Genomic DNA, 21,719 nt, shown 5'->3' on the forward strand with positions numbered 1-21,719 from the left:
GCCCTTATACTTCCTGGGTCCCCCTGCAGCTGCAGAGTTTGCTTCCTCTGTAGTGACACCCCTGTAACCCTGACTGGTGTGGCATAGTGCTAATGAGCCCTGTCCTTACTGCCTTTATGTTTATTTAAATTTTCAGGTTTAGATTGAAGTATGGTTCTACCAACAAAAGTAAATGACACCTGCTACCATAAAACTGCATTGTGTTACTTTATTTATTGTTATAGCTTTTAGTAAATTATTTATTTGACAGCGAAATACCTTTAAATGCTATCTGGACACTGCACTTACAAAGAAGCAGTTCATAAAAGCACAACAAGTGTGTATAAAAAACAGTAATACCACACAGTAACAACCTTTAAAGAAGAACTAAACCCTAAAAATGAATATAGTTTGTAATCTGAAAATCATGGGGAGATTACCCAATGCTGAGTGTCCAAAGTGTCAGGAAGTGAACGCTTTTTCAAGCAGAAAACCTAATTATCAAGCAGAAAATTAGGTTTTTCTGTCATAGTAATTATCTGTATTAAGTACTAATCAGCTTTATATTGTGACATTTCTATTGTGTATATACAGTATATTGGGTGTCCACCCCTAAGTTCAGTAACTGACAGCAGCACAGAGCATGTGCAGTGAATCAGCAGAAAAGAAGATGGGAAGCTACTGGGGCATCTTTGGAGGCACAGATCTTCCCCAATAAAGGGCTGTGGTTGCCTTGGAATGGTAAAGAAGCTCAAAACATAACATACAACATTTCTAGCTGCTTCTTTAGTTAAGCTTTAGTTCTCATTTAGGGTCACTTACCAGTACACTCTCTGTTTGCAATCTGTTCTTTTCTCCCAATGTTTCTTTGGATGGATTTGTTTAATACACATTAAATTAACATTAGTGTTTTTTGGAAATGAAACTGTGACTTCTAGTTGGACTAGTTGATAAAAACAATCAAGTTTATAGGCTGCTGTGGAATGCATCAGCACTGTATAAATAAAGGATAATAGTACATAGTCATTTTGTCCAGCTATTAGTACTTTACAGGCAACTCCTTTTTAATGGCGTCACATCATTTTCAAAATTTAAATATTTTTACTTAAGAGCATGTACCTCTGAAATATTAATGCAAAAGAGAGATTTATAGATATACATATTGTACAAAAATATGTACACTGTACCTATATTTTTGAACTGAAGAAACCTGTTATGGTATCTTAGTTAAAATAGGACTGCACTGTTATAGTGATGTTTACTGAAAACGAATGGGTCCGACCTGCCACTTAATGTACAAATTATTCTAGAAAAGGTGGTAAACTAGAGCAGAGCAGCGGCACCATTCTCCATTCAACATCTGCTGATACACCATTCTTGGGTTGAGAAGGGTCCCCCAAGGAAATCTAAAGTACAGTAGTTCCTATTCATATGAAAAAGCAGAATGTGCAGATTAATATGTTCCCTTGGGCAGAAGTGGTAATATCTTTTAATGAAATATGTCATGTGTAACGTGGTGTACCGCTGGTTGTATAACATTTTGTAGTAATGGCTAAATTAAGCCTTTCTTGTACCCACAACACCTTTACAGACAAAGGGAAGAGACCTGCAGAAACATGTAGAATGTAATTAACCGGAGGTCTACACAGTCTTTAAGATGAGCTCAGTAGTGGCTACTGTATATTTACAGTCACTAGTAGATTTCCTCCGGTTCTACCATTGTTTCCCCACAGCTCCCAACAGTATGAAGAGATGAAGCAGTACAAGGATCATAGGGTGTTTAACTACTCCTTTGTCCACATACCTAAGATTTCACTTCACTTAGGGTCAGTCTGCTCCTCTAACTGGTGGGGTACCGCCAGGGTACTGACCCCTTCTTTACTGCTAGATGGAGCATTAGCTGCTCAGCTAGTTTTAAATTGCTTTCTTTAGCATTATATAGGCTTTCACCGGCTACCCTGAACTCCACAGAATCTGTTCTAGAACTTCTACCATTAGCTAACCTAACTGTGTACACCCCTCAAAGGTATCTGACCTCATGCCTCTTGGTGTCATTGGGGGACCCGTGCCCACCAGGACTTCTGCCTCGGGGCCCCCCACACACCCCTGGGCCCTCCACCTCAGCCACAAATCCTCCTCTGCCCCTTCTTGCTCGATCTCTAATCCCTCACCGCCCCCGCACAAACATTTTTTTTCTTGCAGCCGCACCAGGGGCAGGTAGGTACGTTGGAATCAGCGGGGGCATGCAGGGAGCACGTCTGACTGGGCCAGCAGTTTTTTCCCTGTGTCCCACCGGCCCAGTCGGACCCTGTCTATGTTATCTTCATCATCAGCCGAAGAGGATGTGGTTCCTTATATGTACAATATATATGTTAATATGTGGAGAAATATTGCTCACATATTTTATTGTCTATTTCATGGGAAATGAGCAATACCTATTAATTGGTTATATTTTTCTTTTAAGGGGTAAGCAATTGGCTAATAAAAATGTTAAAAATGTTTAATGTAATCAATTCTATTCTGGCTTAGAGTGTGCTCATGATATTTAACACATTGATGAGACATATGACAGAACCAATGAAAATGAATTAACTTGCAATATTTTCTGTTTAAAACTTAAGAAGGACTTAAAAATGTATGCGGAATTGGATTGAGTTTATTGGGCTATGGAACTGTGCTGCCTCCAAAGTGGACTAACTAGGAGTGAAATAATTAAAGGCGATAAAAACCTTCCATAGCAGTGTATAATGTAATAAAATAAGATAAAATTGCACTGTAATTGCGCTAAGTTAGGTAACTGAAAAAAACTGACAGTGCAGGCTAGTAGAGTTCTCATTCACTTACATTTAATTTGGCATGGCCACCGTTTAGGGTGCAATGAGGATTTAATAGTGTCCTGTCAAATTGTCTTCACTTTTATTACAGGTGTAATTCCTTAGCAGGGAACAAATTACTTGATTATGGTTATCCAATTTTCTCTTTTGTTATTGGCTGGAGTAATTGTAATGCAGCAATCAGGCAACTGATTGCAGGGCTCATATTATATTGTGCAAATGCCACTGGTCTTGATAATTCACAGCAACATCAATTATACCGGTAACATATCTTGTTCATTTTTCCAGCAGTCCTATGCGTCAGCTCCCCACCCCATGGCTCCGCCCAGCCCCAGCACAAACAGCAGTAACAACAGCAGCAACAGCAATGCAGAGCAGCTGAGTAAAACAAACCTGTACATTCGAGGACTTCCGCCATGTACCACGGACCAGGACCTCATTAAGCTGTGCCAACCGTAAGTTCATGTTCAACACTTATTTGTCCTGGAACATGTGGAGGTTCAGCTTAGGAAATGGTTTTATGTGGGTCAAGAAACAGATGTTTGATTTGGTCCTTTGCTGTTGTCCAAGCTCAATATGCCGGGATGGGCGAATTTGACCCGTCGCAGACGCCCATTAAAGTCTATGGGTGTCAAAAAATTTTTGTCATGCGGCAAAATTGTTTTGACGCACATCTTATTTTTTCTCTATGAGCGTATTTTTTTCGGTGAAACAAGGCGAAAAAAATTGCCCATCCCTAGCTAATTGAAGACCCAGAGAAAGGACATCCTTTGCTTACTCTAAAAGTATTAAATGCTCCACCCTCCCTTCCCTCGGGCTTCTTACAGCCATGTTGTTATTTCCTTGGGCTACATATGGAGGCCATTTATCAACACTATTATTTTAGTGGTTTAGCAGTTTTTGAAACCAAGAATAAGCTAATTTTCTCTAAAAGCATGAGTACAAGTTAAAAAGTCTTAAAAATCCATGGTTTAGACCAAAGATATAGTTACGTAACAACTGATTTTACATTGCGAGCAGTGCTAAACATTTGCAAAGGCGCCATTTTAAATAACACATGTGACTTTTAATTACATTCCCCCTTAGAGCTTTTTTTTTTACACTTAATTTATCACTTGAGTTAAATAGTCATTAGGGCACAAGATGCTAAGTGCAAAGACCAGGTACAAAGCATTGTGTTTTTGCCCATGAAGCACCAGCCTTTTCAGCCTTTTCTGTTGAGAGGCATATAGGGGAATGTAAAAAAAAGTTTCAAAGAGCACAACAATTTGCACAAATAAGAATAAAAATTCACATTTCGCAATGTAATACTTTTCCTTTAACTGATATTGCATTGCAAATTTTAATTGTGCATTGGCCACTTTTAAGAAGTGCTTGAAGGTGTCGAGCAAACATAACATGTTTTCAGTAAGAAGTTCTATTACATTCACTGCGCACTGGCGCAAACTATACAATTCACAAACCTTCTTCCCCTATCCGAAGAGGTCACTAAACAGTTTCCGGGTTTGCAAAAGCTATATTAAATTCGCGCAAAGGCAAATTTGTTCGCACAAAGGCATAACTTCTTGCATTGCAAATATTTTTTCCGTTACCAACTTTTATTACATTCCCCCAATAGTGTCCAACACCCAGGGCTGGATTTACAGAGTGGGCACCCCTAGGCCCCCTGCAGTTCATCACCCCTGTCCCCTCCCCTTAATTCGTGCACATGAGCAAATTTTCATCCTCAGGTCAGGAGCACTGGGGGTTGGTGCACAGGAAATTAAAAAGAAATTTGTATCTCATGAGCAGCACTAGAGCTTCCAAATAAATGTGGATGTGGTTGGGCAGCATACTGCCCTCTAAAATCCTGCCACCCTAGGCCCGGGCCTTGGTGGCCTTTCCAAAAATCCGGGCCTGCCAACACCTGCTAGAGCTGCAGAGTTTTTTTTGGATCTTTTTGATTCAACATATTTAACTTTTGGTCAGGGTCCCTTTTTTTCTCATAACAAGGTCACACATGTGAAAACTTCATGGTGTCAGCCATTCAGTCACAGTTCCAAGAATATTTAGTGCATGTTCACCCCAAATATCACCATAATTAACATTAAAGAGAGGCTTACAGGAGCCTCTAGGGCAACAAACAGGAATGCCTTGCATTGAGACTGGGCCTCCCCCGAGGTGGGGAATCCACACTTTGGGAGCCACTGTTTTCATTGTTTAAATGGAATGTGGAATTGCTGGAGATAACTATTCTAGGTAATGTTACATTTTGTGCCTTTGCACAAGACAAAGAAATACAAATCATATTTACATATTTTATTTATGAAAGTCTCACAAAATTCAAAAAACAACTCACAAGATTATTTATACATGAAACAGTGCTAATACTGTAGTGAAGGATGGCAGTTTGTTTAACATACTATTGAATTTTAGTGCAATTTAAATTTCTATTTTATTTGCCTAACTTCCTACTCATTCCTCTAAATGTTGTTTGTTTAAGGACAAAATACCATTAGCTATACAGCGATGTGTAAAGCAAAGTGCTCTGACTAGAACTGCTGTAGATATGTTAATAAAACGTTATAATGATTGGAAGCTGTGTGTGATCTGTTTGCAGTGGCAGTGCCAGTCTAGTCGTTTTATCTAGGGAAGAGTTTTTATCATCATTCATGATCCACAATGTGTATACATAAAAATCTATTATATAGGGAAGGATTATTATTCTGATTATTATGGAAAGAATTGTTTAATGGTCAATTTGCACCAGTAGTATTAGACATTAAAGCTATTTCATCTTTTTTAAATAATTATTTATGCTTCATGCACTCAAATAGAATGCAGAATTGAAAGGGACAGCAGCATAAGAATATAGAATACAAGTATGGGACCTGTTATCCAGATTGATTTCTGGATAAGGGGTATTGCTGTAATTTGGATCTCCATACCTTAAATCTACTGAAAAACATTTTAATTTGGATCAAGCGGAGGGTGCTGTTTATTTATTAAAGAGAGAAATGTTTCAAAATTCGGAATTTCTTGATTAAGGGTAAGGCCAGACGAGGAGATTCGGGGAGATTTTGTCGCCTGGCGACTTATCGCCACGTCTTTTGCGCGACTATCTCCCCGACCTGTCTTTTCCCCATAGGCTACAGCGCAAAATCGCCTTGCGCTAATGCACACGCGGCGATGCATTTTCAATTGTCGCCCAAAGTTGCCTCAGTGAGGCAACTTTGGGCGACTATTGAAAACGCATCGCCGCATGTGCATTAGCGCAGGCGACTTTTCATTCGAGCCTATGGGGAAAAAACGCTGAGGCAGTTCGGGGAGATAGTCGCGCAAAAGACGTGGCGATAAGTCGCCAGGCGACAAAATCTCCCCGAATCTCCTCGTCTGGCCTTACCCTAAAAGTATATATAGTAAATAGTATATGAGTATATAGAAGACGGACTTTCCATAATGTGGAGCTTTATGGAAAATGGGTTTCCAGATTACAGATACTATACCTGTACTCCTTAAAGGGAACATTTTTTCTAACATTTGTAAACCCAAATATTAACTTTTGCATAATGAAAAACATTTCTTCTGAAGCGACTTTCCCAATATATGTTAATTACAAATTGAAATTATTTTAAAGACATTTGTAAATGTATTATTGAAACCATTTCTGTCTGTATATTGCTGCAGATCATGGTTGCATGTTCCACTGAAACAATGTTGTAGTAGTCAGCTTCCCTCCATGCCACACCTTGCATGTTCTGCCATGTCTTGTATTTATAGATGGTCTTGATGACATTTTGTGATGCCACTGCTGGAGCTTTTCTGGATTTTGGAAATCTATGTGCTCTGTCCAAGACCAATGCTATGTTAATGTGTAAAGTCACTGACATAAGCACTTCAACAGCTTTAAAGGAGAAGAAAAGCTAGCAAGGCAGTTTATTGCCAATAGATTAGCCACATTCGTGCAAGCTAGAACACCATTTTTATACTTTAGAATGCTTTTCCATGCCTGAGTAAATAGCTTTAGACACTGTCTCTGTGAAGGATAGTAGCTGCCATATTAGCTTGCTGTGACATCACTTTCTTCCCTAAATCTCTCCCTGCTCACTCATAGCTCTAAACTCAGCAGGGAGTGGAGAAGGGAGGGGGAGAGGAGTAAACTGAGCATGCTCAAGCCCAAGCCCTTGTTGATTTAAGCTGAAAACGGGAAGTATGAATCCTAATTTTTTCCCATATACTTCTGCATGAGGGAATAAGGATTCAGATGGGTGAAAGCTCTCAGCCCTGCCACTGAGCTACACTGACTACTAACACATTAGACAGAATAGTGTTTGACTGGCCAATGCAGCCAAAAACATTCTAACAAATTGATACAGATCTATTCTTTGATAAATGTATTTGTTTGTGGAAAACATTGCATCCAGGGAAATGTTCCTGACAGTGATAAAGTTTTGCTAAATGCTAAAAATGAAGAACAATTGGGGATCCTTCAAGATTCCCTAGTTCAATATTTGATACATTTGTCCCATATGACATTACAAGAGAAGAATTTAAACCACTACCCTTTGGTTCTGACCACTTTTTCTAGCAATCATTTCATTTACATTCCACATTGTTTTCAGATACAAAAACGTGGGATTGTGACTTACAGTACATTATAAATATCTATGAGCAAGCAAGTGGAATAATTTTCATTTTTTAGTCCACAGATATTTGTCATGATCATGAGACAAATTCAGAAAGACAGTTTAAAGATAGAATACTCTACAATATGTGATATCAAACAGCTTATATTAAGATATGGAGCCATTCATCATATGCTGTATATTATACTTGTATTGCAGTGATTCAAAGAGAAAATCTCAACCTTTATAACATGAAAACTCAACAGAAGTCTAGGGGGAATTCAAAATTGAACTAGGAGATAACTCATCTTAAAAATCTTGTCTGTTCATTCTTTTTGCAGAATAGGAAGATGTCATAATTACATTAGATTGTGTCCCGCCCCTTATAATACAACTCCTGTCTATCCAGGATAAAAATACATAATTCTATTCATTAAGGTTTTGGAAAAAGATTATGGAATTTAGAACAAACAACTGTTTTGTATCACACTGTAGCATATGCAAAAGAAACTCTCAAAAGCTTTACAGAATCTGTAATTATAGATAGATTTCTTGTGCTCAGGCTTATTTGAATAACTCACCAAAAAAACTTAATTTAGGTCATAAGCAACAAAAAAAGAGCCTGTTAACCAGCACTATCCAGGACAGGGATCCCCAACTCTTTTCACCTGTGAGCAAAATTCAGATGTAAAAAGAGTTGGGGAGCAACATAAGCATGAAAAATGTGCCAAATAAGGGTTGTGATTGGCTATTGGTTGCGGACTGGCAGTTTACAGGTGGGTCTGTAAGGCAGTACACATGGTTTTTATGCAACCAAAACTTGACTCCAAGCCTGAAATTCAAAAATAATCACCTGCTTTGAGGCCACTGAGAGCAACATCCAAGGGGTTGGTGAGCAACATGTTGCTCACGAGCTACTGGTTGGGGATCACTGCTCTAGGATATCATTATTAAAAATCATTTTATTCATAAATTGCATTTAGGACATACAATCCAACAAATATCGTTTAAAATGTTACTCCACAAAAGACTACAAAATCTGGTGGAGCTCTCACCATAACCTATACCACATGAAATGCACCCAATGTGTCCAAATTGGCCAGTTTTTAATAATCTGGACATTATTAACTGTCCCCTTGTCAACAGTTATAGGAAGTGGAAGTATTCATATGAGTAGCTCAATCATCACATTCAAAAAATATTTAGCAGGTTCATTACACCATAGGCCAAAGGATGAGATTTGCAGTTCATTCGGCACTAGATAACGTTATGCTGACACAGATCATTGTGCTGCCATTAGCTCTGGGAAGTGTTAATCCCATTCCACATCAAATCACACCAAGGTAATTCTCAATTCATTTCCATATCAGGCTCGACTCCAAGGGCCAAGTATCAGAAATATCAGTTCAATTCACAATTATCAGCCATACGATCACAACAGTCAATACTACTACTCATGGACCACGCATCAGTTGCATTAAGCACATTTTTTTTCACCCTGTGCGGTGCTCTCACCAGCCTTTTTCACATACTTCCATATTCTTTTTTCTGCTGTTAGTGCCAAATCATTTTACAGTGGTTGCCCTTTTCCAAAACCGCCAACCCGCAATGCACTCTCGAGCTGGCTTGACAATTGCGATCATATGCAGCTGATAATTATGAATTGAAAAAATATTTCCAATATTTCACTGCTCCATTTTACCACCATCACCATTTAATGAATTCCCTTTGTTCTTTAGAAAATTGTCAATGTTGTTATTAATCGAGTGAGACTTTCGGGGTAATATAATAAAAGGTGCAACGTTTATAACTGGTTTAGTAGTTCACAGCAACCAATCAGCAGGTTCCACTGTTTCTAAAGTTGCTAAACCTGGGCAGATTTTGTGCTTTTAATATTTTACCCCAATCTCTTCTTTGATTGGCTAAACCTGAAAAGTTAAAAGGTACCACAGACTCCTACTAAATTATATTAATTCATTTAATATGTTGTATTGACATCTTGATCCAATGACATTCTGGCACTGTCCCCTATACATTTGTAAATAATTTCTGGAGTTTGGTAGGGAATAGATATCTTTGGATTTTCTTTTTCTTGGTGCCATGCTCCATTTCCTGTAAGCACTACTGTTGATTCCTTAGCATTCACATCCTAATCAGCCTATTATAATTGTTTTACAACATTTTGCATTTTTAGGCCATCATTAAATCTGGGAAACTGCAGAACTCCTGACAATCTTGTTAAAAACAAAGATACAGAGCTGGTAGGCATATTGGTAAAATACAGAATAAATTGCCAACCGGTGCTGTCATCTTAGGGCATCTAGTTCTTCCCTGACAGATTTCCAGATAATTTAAGATCTTCAATTAGTTTTGCAGGCGGTCTGATTAACTGATTGATATGTGGAAATCAGTTGTATATTTTTTGTTGATACCAAGGAATAGGAATTAAAAAAACTCACCCTTTTTGTAAGTAACCAATGGTTTTTAGATTATATAGAGTGCTATTCCTGGTAAACCTTAACATCAGGTTTCTGAGTAAAAAAAAAGTCTTAATTAAGTCTTTATGGGCCATTTACATATGTCCTGGATGCAAGTGCAACAGCATGTGGAACAAAATCATGACTGTTAGTGTTCATTTGATCAGCACTTGTGTCCAGGGCATTGCTCCTCTTTCCACCTTTTGCTCATCCACCTTGAAGGTGCAGAGAACATCACTGATGGGTGCCCTGCACTTAATATTTGCCCTAGGCAGGCAGTAAATACAGGGCTCTGCTGCATCATGCACCAAGCAGTCCAAGGATAGTCAAACAATCAGAAGAATCGTCAATGAAAATGGCAAAGGTGTTGCGCAGCAAAAGAGACACCAGCTTTTGCAAAATCCTAGAAAGGAAGATGGTTCAATAGTGCTGGTGAAATTGTTTACACCCAAATCAGCACTTATAATGTCAAATTGCTTTGATTTAAAATAAAACATACATTTTAGCTGATGTATCATCTGTATGTAGGTCTCATACATGAACATGCATATAGTTATATATTCTCCATTAGTATAGGCAATGACAGAGAACAATGGCTTTTAAAGGCAGGGTACAACTTTTCAGAGTAAGACACAACTCTAAAGAGGAAAGCAAAGACTCTTTAATACAAATACAGTTTACGGATAAATGTGTCTTTAATAAAGTATTCATTTCTTTTACAGTTCCATGTGCCAAAGACTCAGCCATGCTTGGAAATATTAGATAGGAAATGATGCACTTCAGGTCCCATTAAGTGCTTTGCAGAACACTACAGGGTACCTCCACCAGCTGAGAGAATTTCAGGAGCCTGTATTAAATTATGTATGCACTTCACTACTCACACACAAAATTTAACAAAAGCTTATCCGCTTACCACTCACTATGAAGACATCTGTTTTCTATGGGAAACCGAGAGGCGTGGTAGCATTTGTCTGTAAGTTAAGAAAACATGATTGGCAGAAATAATTGATAAATGACCTGCTTAATCAGCCAAGCTAAATAAATATTATGGTAAAAATTCTACAGTGTACCCGGTTCTGTAAAAGCAGGCAAGATTTCATTGTAAACCATTTGAAAAACAGAATATGTCCATTTAGAAGTATGTACAGGCTGTATTAATAAGGCAAGCAGGATTCAAAAATACTGGACACTTCTCAAAAGCCACATCGCTCCTTTATTGATAAATAAGCTTACAGAATAACGGATGTATTAAGGTGTTACTGTTATTCTGCTTGAGTAAACCAAATCTATAGAGTTCAATTCTGAATGCAGTGCCATGAGAACACCTAATTGCAGGGACTAACTTAGGTCTCATTAGGAATGATTAGTCGTTTTTTTCTTATTTTATTTCTAATGGAAAACAGTACTTTTAGTTTGTAAGCTCTAATGAAGAGGGCCCTCTCCAACTCCTGTACTGATCAGTGTTTGTATATAATATGTATGTTTAATGTATAAATAGGGATGTAGCGAACTGTTCGCCGGCGAACTTGTTCACGCGAACTTCGACCGTTCGCGTCCGCCGAATGTTCGCGAACGTCGTTCGCATTTTGAGTTCGCGTTCGATTCGAATACAAATCGTTCGACCATTCGACCATTCGAATTCCTTCGACCGCTAAAAAACGAACGATTTCCATTCGTTCGAACGATTGTAAGCATTCGATCGAATGAAAAGCATTCGATCGAATGCTTCGATCGTTCGATTCGAATGAAAATCGTTCGATCGAACGATTAAAATCCTTCGATCGTTCAAATCGAACGATTTTAGCGGGTGTTCGAAGTTCGCGAACTGTTCGCGAACGTTCGCATTTTTTGCCGGTGTTCGCGAACGGCGTTCGCGAACACCAAATCGGCAGTTCGCTACATCCCTATGTATAAAGCCTTCTTTGTACAGAGCTGTGGATATGTTGTTGCTTTATAAATACATGTTCATTACTCTCAATACAAAACGTGTAGAGAGTGGTTGAATGAATATAATTATAAAGGTCATACGTCTTTTGCATCCTTTAAAACATTACCCCTTGATCTAATGCAACATCATTGCTAGTTTTTAAGTCCGAGTGAATATTGTATGGATTAAAAACAAATATCCTATGTTACAAAGCATTTAGAGCTTGAAATAAAATAGCTCCAATTTTACTTGACTTTTCTCTTACTTTGATGAAACTGGCCCTGCAGGAAACTGAAAAGGAACATCAAAGTCCTTGAGAGGAGATTAGAGCTACAAAAGAGGAGCACATTCTGCTTAGTTCTAAGGAGGAATCGACAGTGTCCAAAATAGACAATATTTTAATGAAGATTTAAAGTGAAACACCTGTGCAATTCATTTCACTGTCAAACAGATCTTTAACTGCCAGCCGAGAGAGGTAATTTTAGTATATATGGACCTGAAACTGCTGTGAGCTAATAGTTACAGCTTTTCATGTTTTGACTCTACTTCATCAAAAGCATTTCTTTTTGCTTTCGCTGCTAGAGATGAACCAAATGAAGCTTGTCTTGCAAATCCATTCTGCTTGGGGTGATACAAAAATCAAATGTCAACAAATATTCTACAGAATGTTTTTGATGCATATATTTATAAAGGTCTGTAAAATAGTTTGTGATTAAAAGTGAGGAAAAATATACAAAAATATTGATACATAAGTAGGGATAAGTAGGGATGAGAAAACTTTTTTCAGCTGTTACAGTATTTTCACGATTCTGCACAATGCATTTTGTTTTGCTGGAAACACACACAGTTTTGTGTTGGGAATAAACACAGAAAAATGCCAAATGCATTTGGCAAAAGTTTAATTAAATTTTTTTCAGATTCTACAAATTTTCTGCTTTTCAAATTTTGTGAATGTTTCGGCAAATTCAAACGGGCCAGTTTCACTCATCATTATACACGGTATATGAGTTATTCAGACACAGTTCCAGAACATCTAAAACAGCATATATATACATGTTTTTACCTCAAATCCCAACTGAATGTCAAGCTGGGTTTTCAAGCGTATCTACGAACACAGATAAGCATTTTCCACATCTTATCCTAAATGACGTTCATGCTGACCCCCCTCTGCCACTGCTATAAGTCCCCACAGGAGCCAGTCCTACTAAACACATAGCAGATACACATCATTCTTCTTCTTCAATTTACTATTTGTATTATTAAAATGTATTTATAAAGCTCCAACATATTCTGTTGCTCTGTAAAATAAATAAGTGGTGTATACATTGAACAAATAAACATAAAGCTACAGTATATTGCACTTACAATTTAGCAGAGAATTATTGTTCATCAGAAAAGTCCATACAATATGTTCCCAACAGGTTTTGTCAGTGTCCTGACTTTCTCAAGGTTAGTTTAGTGCCGTATTCACTATTACCCTTGAGTGTAGGGACACTGGACTTTTCTGATGAATGATCATACTCTGCTAAATTGTAAGTGCAATAAACCATGAGAGCTTGCCTCTTTTATGATTATTTGTAGACTTTGCCTGCTTGAGACCAGCAGATTAAGCAGGCAACACCCCATGTGGATCACTTGTTGGAGCTATCGGACCATTTGTGTTTAATCCTTGGTGGGTTATTTACTAAAATCTGAATTTATTTTATAATTTAAATGAAAAAACCCATAACCATACTCCAATGCCTGATTTGACCTTATTTATCAATTAACCCAAAAAAATCGTGTGAAAATCCGAATCGTCTGATTTTGTCTGATTTTTCCGGAATCGCTTGATTTTGGAATTTTCCTGAATTTCAAGGATTTTCAGGCTAAATCTGGCACAGACCATGATAACTTCAAAATGAGATTGCTGCCTCTCCCATTGACCTATACAGGACCTCGACAGGTCTGAGATGGTGGATTTTATGGCTTTTAGCAGCATCAGGGAATAATAAATCTAAAAATTTTCGTTTTTTTCCACGAAAAAAAATCATGTTTTTTCCCCAAAAAGCCTGACCAGATAAATTTGAGGTTCAGTAAATAATCCCTTGGAATATTGAACCATTTGTATTTAACTTTGGAGTACCTTATTTTTCCACCCCTTTGTTCTCTTCTTTTCTCCATCCACCCAGGACTATATTCATGTACAATATTTATCTCTACACACATCTGCTTTAAACAAATAAGCGCCCCTTTTCTCTTATATACATTGTATACATTAAACATACAAATTTACATGAAAAAAATAACCAATTTACAATAAAAAAGGAAAAAGAAGCCCCTGCCCAAAAACACTTAAGGGGGAATTTAATTAAAAGTTTGCAAGTGTTATTTGTAATGGCGTCTTTGAGAATGTTTAGCACTGCTCCCAATGTAAAATCAATGACTGGCAAATATTACATTGTGCATTTTCTCTAAGCAAAGGTTTAGTGTTAACACCTGCTCTGGAATTTAGTTACATATTCTGTCACTTAAAGGACTTTGTGGTTGCAAAATTTAATTACATATGCTGCAAATGTTCGAAAAAGTAATTTGTTCGCAAACTTTGTGATGAAAGAATTTTTTCCGTTATTGAAACATAATACATTCCCCTATTACAACTTAAAAGGAGGAGTATGAGACATGCGGTATGTCAACCATTGCACTTTATCCAATTTCCTATTAATGTTTTCAGAAAACCAAAGACATTTCTGAATACATGCCAATGCTATTTTTTTTAAAAAAAATATTACTGATGTCAAACTCATGGGTCTGTGATTTTGTGTTTTTGGGCCAGATTCAATTCCATGAAACCATTTTATTTTATGGTTTATCACCTGAAAACTTATGGGCGAGATGCAATTTGAGGAGAAAAAATGTTTTGTCTTTAGTTTCCAGTTTCCCCCATAGACTACAACAGGTAAAACAACAGGTAACAACAGAGTTTTCATGTGATAAACAGTGAGATAAGCTTTTCTCATCAAATTAAATTTGGCCCTTTGTATTTTAATTCATTTTCAAAATACTTTTAGATGGTAATCTTCCTTCCAATGCTGAGACCATATGCCATGGGTTAGAGTATCTCTGATTATTAAAAATAATCGTATTTTTGCTTTTATAAGTAGTGGTGGAGTTTTGTGTTTTTTTTTTATTAAGAAAAATTGGCTTAACAGCCACCTAAAAGATCGGATCTGCCCTTCAAAATTTTAATTTCGGTCTATCTGCACAAAAATGGGGGATATCGCCTGGCAGCAGAGGGCAGGGAGTTACCTGCAATACACAAAAAAATTGCAGGTGACCCACAATTTAGCATTAGTGATGGGCGAATTTATTCGCCAGGCGCAAATTTGCGGCAAATTCCCTTGATTCACGAAACCGCATCGAAAATTCACAATGATGGGCGAATTTGGGCGTGAAGCGACGCAGGCGAACATGTGCCAGTGTCCAAAAAAAACAGAAGGTGGCGTCCTATTTTTTTTTGACGCCGGCACATTTTCGCCTGCGCCGTTTCGCGCCCAAATTCGCCCATCACTGTTTAGCATAAGCCATAGGTCACCCGTGACACCCACTGACATCCTCTACATAGAGGAAGCAGACTTAGACCCCCCAACAGCTGCGGGTTCTGCTTATATTTAAGCCATTGTTGACAAGGCTCAATTTCCATTCTATCAAATGTATTTTTTTGCTAACAATAAATCTTGGATAATACATACATTAAATATTGCAGACTCAAATCGCTTGTTTCACATGGTATCTTCAAATGATAATGTTTTAGACCTGTCAAAAATAGTTAATAAATATTTAGACAGCATACAGAAATTTTGTATAAACGTAAGTGGTTATTATTCTAGAGAATGCATACTGCATTATTTTACAGGTACCTGTTTAATTACAAAAGGGATAGTTTTCTATCACATAGCACTGAATGTAAGAGAACTGAAAATACTGTAACTTAAAAAATGCAGCGCTCTGAGAGTCAATTCATTGCAAATAGAATTTTGTTTTGTAATAAAAATATAGAACTGAGGAAATCAGGAAGTCATTTGTAGAATTGCATATCATGGGCTAACTTCAGAATCAGACTAAAGGGTAGATGTTGTATATTTGTTTAAATGCAGCTTTCCTAAGAAAACCGCAAGATACTTTGGGAATAAGTGAATAACCTTTTGAGCACATAATGCATTCCTTATAGAATTTCATGCCCATTTATCATTTTTTCACTATTTCTTTGCACCAAGAAGTACCTTCTACAAGTATATATATATATATTTGTGTGTGTGTGTATATATATATATATATATATATATATATATATATATATATATATATATATATATATATTTATACATATATCTCAAAGCCAATCAGTATAAAATCCACAATAAATTATAAAATAAATGCTCTGTAAGGCTAAAAAAGTATCGTTATTTCAACTTTTTATTATTTATCTTTATATTCCAGTATTTTATACAAATCAAAGCATAGTTATTATGGGTGATTTTGACCCTAGCAACCAGATTGCTGAAATCGCAAACTGGAGAGCTGCTGAATAAAAAGCTAAATAACTCAAAAACCACAAATAATAAAAATGAAACCTACTGCACATTGATTCAGAATATCACTTTCTAAAAACACTAAGGGGCAGATTTACTAAGCTCGAGTGAAGAATTAGAATGGAAAAAAATTTGAATTGCGAAGTATTTTTTGGGTACTTCAACCATCGAATTGGTCAAATTCGATTGAATCGAATGATTTGAAGTAAAGATCGTTCGACTATTCGACCATTCCATAGTCGAAGTACTGTCTCTTTAAAAAATACTTTGACTTCATACTTCGCCACTTTAAACCTACCGAGGTGCAATGTTAGCCTATGGGGACCTTCCCTAGCACTTTTCTAAGCTTTTTTTGATCAAATAAAAATCCTCTGATTGATCGCTTAAAATCGTTCGATTTTATCGTTCGATCAAAGCGATTTTTATTCGATTGTTCGATCTAAGCATTTGAGCTAAAATCCTTCCAATTCGATATTCAAATTCGAAGGATTTTACTTCGAGGGTCGAATTTGAGGGTTTATTAACCCTCGAAATTCGACCCTTGATAAATCTGCCCCTAAAAGTTAACTCAAAGGTGAACAACCCCTTAATCGACCAATAATCAACTTATTTCAAGAAAATCATCAAATGAAAATCCCTGCCTGGTCTTTCTGCAAAACTATATTCTTTTTTTCTGTGAACAATGCAGACAAAAACATATTTCCAGCACTACTTCCAGCCTACTTATAGCTTTCTAGCATTGTAAGAAAAAATTAGCGCTTTAACCCCATTATGCCCACTCTCCCAGAAATTACATAGAAAACAGCAAGATGACTGATAAAATACTGGTAAAAAGAAATGTATATAATTCTGTTAATTGTATTTCAGTTAAAGCTGTTTTTCTTGGGAGTGCAATGAGAGAAGTCCATGGAGGTTCACCTCTCATGCTGATAATGCAGCAGCATACATATGGAATCGAGGCAATTTCAGTGAAATATGCAGTTAGGATATTTCTAAGAAATATGCAATTTCTAAGAAATGTGCACAGTTATTCTTCACCATCAGTGATGGATTCTTTAAATTAATGTAATGTCACACTACATTTACTGCTCCAACCTACTGAATTTTGTATTTTATTTTACTGGGGTTTGTTAGGTTAAATTTACATTTCCTATGTGGAGACCACATACATATTCTACTGTCTCTGCTTTCAACTCTGCTAAAAGGTAAAAAAAAAAGGTGGTGCTGAATGTGTTATATTGCATCAGGTAATCTTATCACACTTTACCATATTTTGGCTTTTTTAAACTATTGTTCAGGTAAGGAATGAATATGTTAATCATCTATTCTTTAGAATATTCACTGCAGGATTTTGATATTTCTGAAATGGTCTGTTATAATTAACGTTTTGTGGAGTTTATACTGTGTATAGTAACGGGTAACAAAGAATTTTCTTAGACGCATTTTGGTCTGTACATACATACAAGTATTTTAGATTTCCTCTGGAATTTTGGGTTACTTTTAGTACAGATAACTTATGGCTATATATTTTCTAAATATATAGAAATAGGAAGAAAGAGAATTATGGTCTTATAAAAAAAATATCAAGTATGTTAGACTGTGGACCAAAGCTGTGTTTATACACTTATTTATTTCTAAGTTATATTCTTCCTTTAATATGTTATTCTTTAATAATGTTATTAACTGTCCCAATGTTGGCTTATGGTGTAATAAATCTTATTCATGTCAAATGTATAAAAACATGGAGGAACACACATTCCTTTTTATTAAAAGTAATAATTTTATGAATAACATGTTAAAGGGGACCCAAAAAAATTATTCCAAATCCTATTTTATCACATTAGTCAAGCAAAATTAACTTTAATTACACTATATAAATTATCTGAATCTTGTTTCCTTCAGTCTGGGGATTCATAATTATAACAAGCAGTCAGGAGCCATTTTGTGGACAATGTTATTAAGGCAAGCCTTGTATCATCTCAGAATCTTTTTTGTTTGTGGACCTGATGTCCATCCCCATGCACTGGCTACACAATTAAATGGTGAAGAGAACGGGGGAATGTGGGGAGAGCAGTGACATCTAGGAAGTGCTGAATGGAAAGTGAAAGTAATTGTCTGCCCCGCCTCTATGCCAGAGACAATATTTGATTGACAGCTGAGATTTTTAAATGAGCTTAAAACAGCTATGAATGCTTTAATAAAAAATAGAAATTGGATCTTTATGTTTAATTTGATAAGGATTTTAATTATAAAGATTTGTTTAATACTGAGCAATACTGTGCCTCAGCCTCTGTTAATTTTTTGCTAATTCTTTGCTGACATTTAGCTGTTAGCTGGTACAAAGTTTTGTTGGAATGCAGCGATTGTTTGCTTTGTAAAAATCTGGTATTATTGGGACCCCTTATCACTAAAACTGTTATCCAGAAACCTCTGAATTATGGAAAGGCCATCTCCCAGAGAGTCTTTCTCTGTAGTAATAAAACTGTACCTTGCACTTCATCCTAACTAAACAGCATGACTTCACATTGGTAGCCCATGAGCAGTACACAATGGCAGCCAATCAGAAGGTAGCATTTACTGATCAAATAAACATAAAAGAAGGGGCAAGCTGCTGCCGCGTAAAATTGTATCAGCACCTTTATTCAAATAAAGCTACAGTATATTGCACTTACAATTTAGCAGAGAATAACCGTTCATCAGAAAAGTCCATAAAATATGATCCCAAAGGGTTTTGTTGTGGAGTGGAGTGCTCTATGCTTGTTTCCAGACATTCTGGATAAAAGATCCTATACTTCTTGTGACAGGCTGAGTTAGAGAGAGAGAGGGAGAGAGAGAGAGGATGCCTGAGCCTAATCTTGAGACAGAAAGAGAGCGTTCCAAGGGACCTGTGAGAAAAGGCAGTGTTTTAGGAAAGTGCAGCAGTTAATTTGATTTGGAAGTAAGCTGTGTGGCTTGACTGACAGAGAGTTTGATATCTTTTAATGTGTTCTAATTCTAAGTAACTTTTTAGTTGGTCTTCGTGATTTATTTTTTATAATTTTGTTAGTTATTTGACTTTTTCTTCCAGCTCTTTCCATCTTTCAAATGGGGTTGCTGTCCTCATCTCAAAAACAAATGCTCTGTAAGGTTACCAATTTATTTAATGCTGCTTTTTATTACTCATCTTTCTATTCAGCCCCTCTCCTATTCATATTCCAGTCTCTTATTCAAATCAGTGAATCGTTGCTAGTGTATTTTGGACTCTAGCAACTAGACTGCTGAAATTGCAAACTGGAGAGCTGCTGAATAATAATAATAATAAAAAAATAAAAAAGCAATTGCATATTGTCTTCAAATATCGCTCTCTACATCATAATAAAAGTTAACGCAAATGTGAACAACCCCTTTAAGTAATTTTTATATAACTAAAGTAAAGGCAAAGTCTGATTGTTTCAGCATTGTTGTGTCCCTTTCCTTCTCTGAACAGGAAACCCATGTGCCTACCATCATAAAAGCTAATCTTCCCGTGCTGTAAATCAATAATGGGAAGCATTCTTACTTACAGGTTTACTGTATCATCCTCAAATGGTTAAAAAAATGTTAGCACAAAAATATTTAATTGTTACAGTAGAACTTTTGAAGACAATCCCACTTTAAAATATGAAAAAATGCCCAAGTGTTTTTTTTAGAACTTTTATGACTTTTCGGCATACAGGATATGATGTCACTGACATAAGATTGAGGAGGATGTAGCTTCATCTTATCAGTTCGCCAGGTCTAAGTTGGCAAAGAAAACTCTGGCGAAAGAGGTAATGCTCTGTAAAATTCGCACATTAGTGAATTTGCGGAGTAACGATTGTTTGCTTGAGTGAAAATTCATCTGGCTATAGGAAGCAAAACTACGCTAGCAAACTATACTGGTGGCCAGCAATGGATTCCGACGTGGTAACTGCTATTACTGTATTGTATATTGTGAGCGGGCCCCTAAGCTCAGTAAGTGACAGCAGCACAGAGCATGTGCAGTGAATTAACAGAAAAGAAAATGGGGAGCAACTGAGGCATCTTCAGAGGCACAGATCTTTACTGCAAAGTATTGTGGTTGCCTTGGGCTAGTACAGAAGCCCACAACATAATGTACAGCATTTCTATATTACTTCTTTAGTTAAGCCTTAGTTCTACTTTAATATCAGACAATGGACCACAGTTTGTCTCTTAGTTTGAATTCTTTCTGAGAAAGAGAAAAATGTTGTGCATAGAAAATCTTCAGTGTACCCGCAAGTAAAAGGAGAAATTCAGTGATTCAACAGAAGTCTGAAAGAAGCCCTACAAACAAGAAAATCTTACTGGGAAACCTTTGAAAGTATTTAAAACAGAGTTCTTACATAACTACAGTGCGACTCACCATGGAACAACCCAAGCATCACCAGCTGACTTACTACATGGCAGACAAAGTTAAGTTATCGTATATACTTGAGCATAAGCCGAGTTTTTCAGCATCCAAAATGTGCTGAAAAAGTCTACCTCGGCTTATACTCGAGTCAGCGGGCAGTAGCTGAGATTGCAGTCACTTTTAATCATTCCTATACCAACAGTTCGCTTGGGGAGAGACTGCAATATCACACAGCGCCCTCTGTTGGTTATATGAAAGAATAACAGTGCACCCTCTGTTGGTTATATGAAAGAATAACAGTGACTGTAATATCACACAGCACCATCTGTTGGTTATATGAAAGAATAACAGTGACTGCAATATCACACAGCACCCTCTGTTGGTTATATGAAAGAATAACAGTGCGCCCTCTGTTGGTTATATGAAAGAATAACAGTGCGCCCTCTGTTGGTTATATGAAAGATTAACAGTGACTGCAATATCACACAGCACCCTCTGTTAGTTATATGAAAGAATAACAGTGACTACAATATCACACAGCGCCCTCTGTTGGTTATATGAAAGAATAACAGTGACTGCAATATCACACAGCGCCCTCTGTTGGTTATATGAAGAATTAACAGTGATGGCAATATCACACAGCGCCCTCTGTTGGTTATACGAAAGATTAACAGTGATGGCAATATCACACAGCACCCTCTGCACATGGTAGTGGGACAGTGGGACAATGCACACAGTAATCCGGAAATTCTCTGTCGCCATCAACTTTGCAAAGAAGTCCTGTTGATTGCTGGGGGGATCGCTTTGGCGGAATGTGCGCTGCTGGGAGACAGGGCTGTAGTTGTGTCTAGGCTTATACTCGAGTCAATATGTTTTCCCAGTTTTCGTAGGTAAAATTAGGTACCTCGGCTTATACTCGGGTCGGCTTATACTCGAGTATATATGGTACATGTTGCAG

General features: G+C 37.0%; 1 protein-coding gene across 3 annotated transcripts in view; it reads left to right on the plus strand.

The window, feature by feature from the left end:
* rbms3.L (RNA binding motif single stranded interacting protein 3 L homeolog) overlaps positions 1 to 21,719 on the plus strand; it is a 343,617-nt gene that overhangs the window by 93,258 nt on the left and 228,640 nt on the right. For all 3 annotated transcript variants that reach the window (XM_018267467.2, XM_018267469.2, XM_018267468.2), the window contains exon 2: positions 3,102 to 3,268. In XM_018267467.2, coding sequence (XP_018122956.1) covers positions 3,102 to 3,268 — 167 coding nt within the window. The remainder of the gene's footprint in view (positions 1 to 3,101; positions 3,269 to 21,719) is intronic.

The sequence above is a fragment of the Xenopus laevis genome, chromosome 6L, assembly GCF_017654675.1.
Source record: "Xenopus laevis strain J_2021 chromosome 6L, Xenopus_laevis_v10.1, whole genome shotgun sequence".
In the NCBI taxonomy this organism is placed as follows: domain Eukaryota; kingdom Metazoa; phylum Chordata; class Amphibia; order Anura; family Pipidae; genus Xenopus; species Xenopus laevis.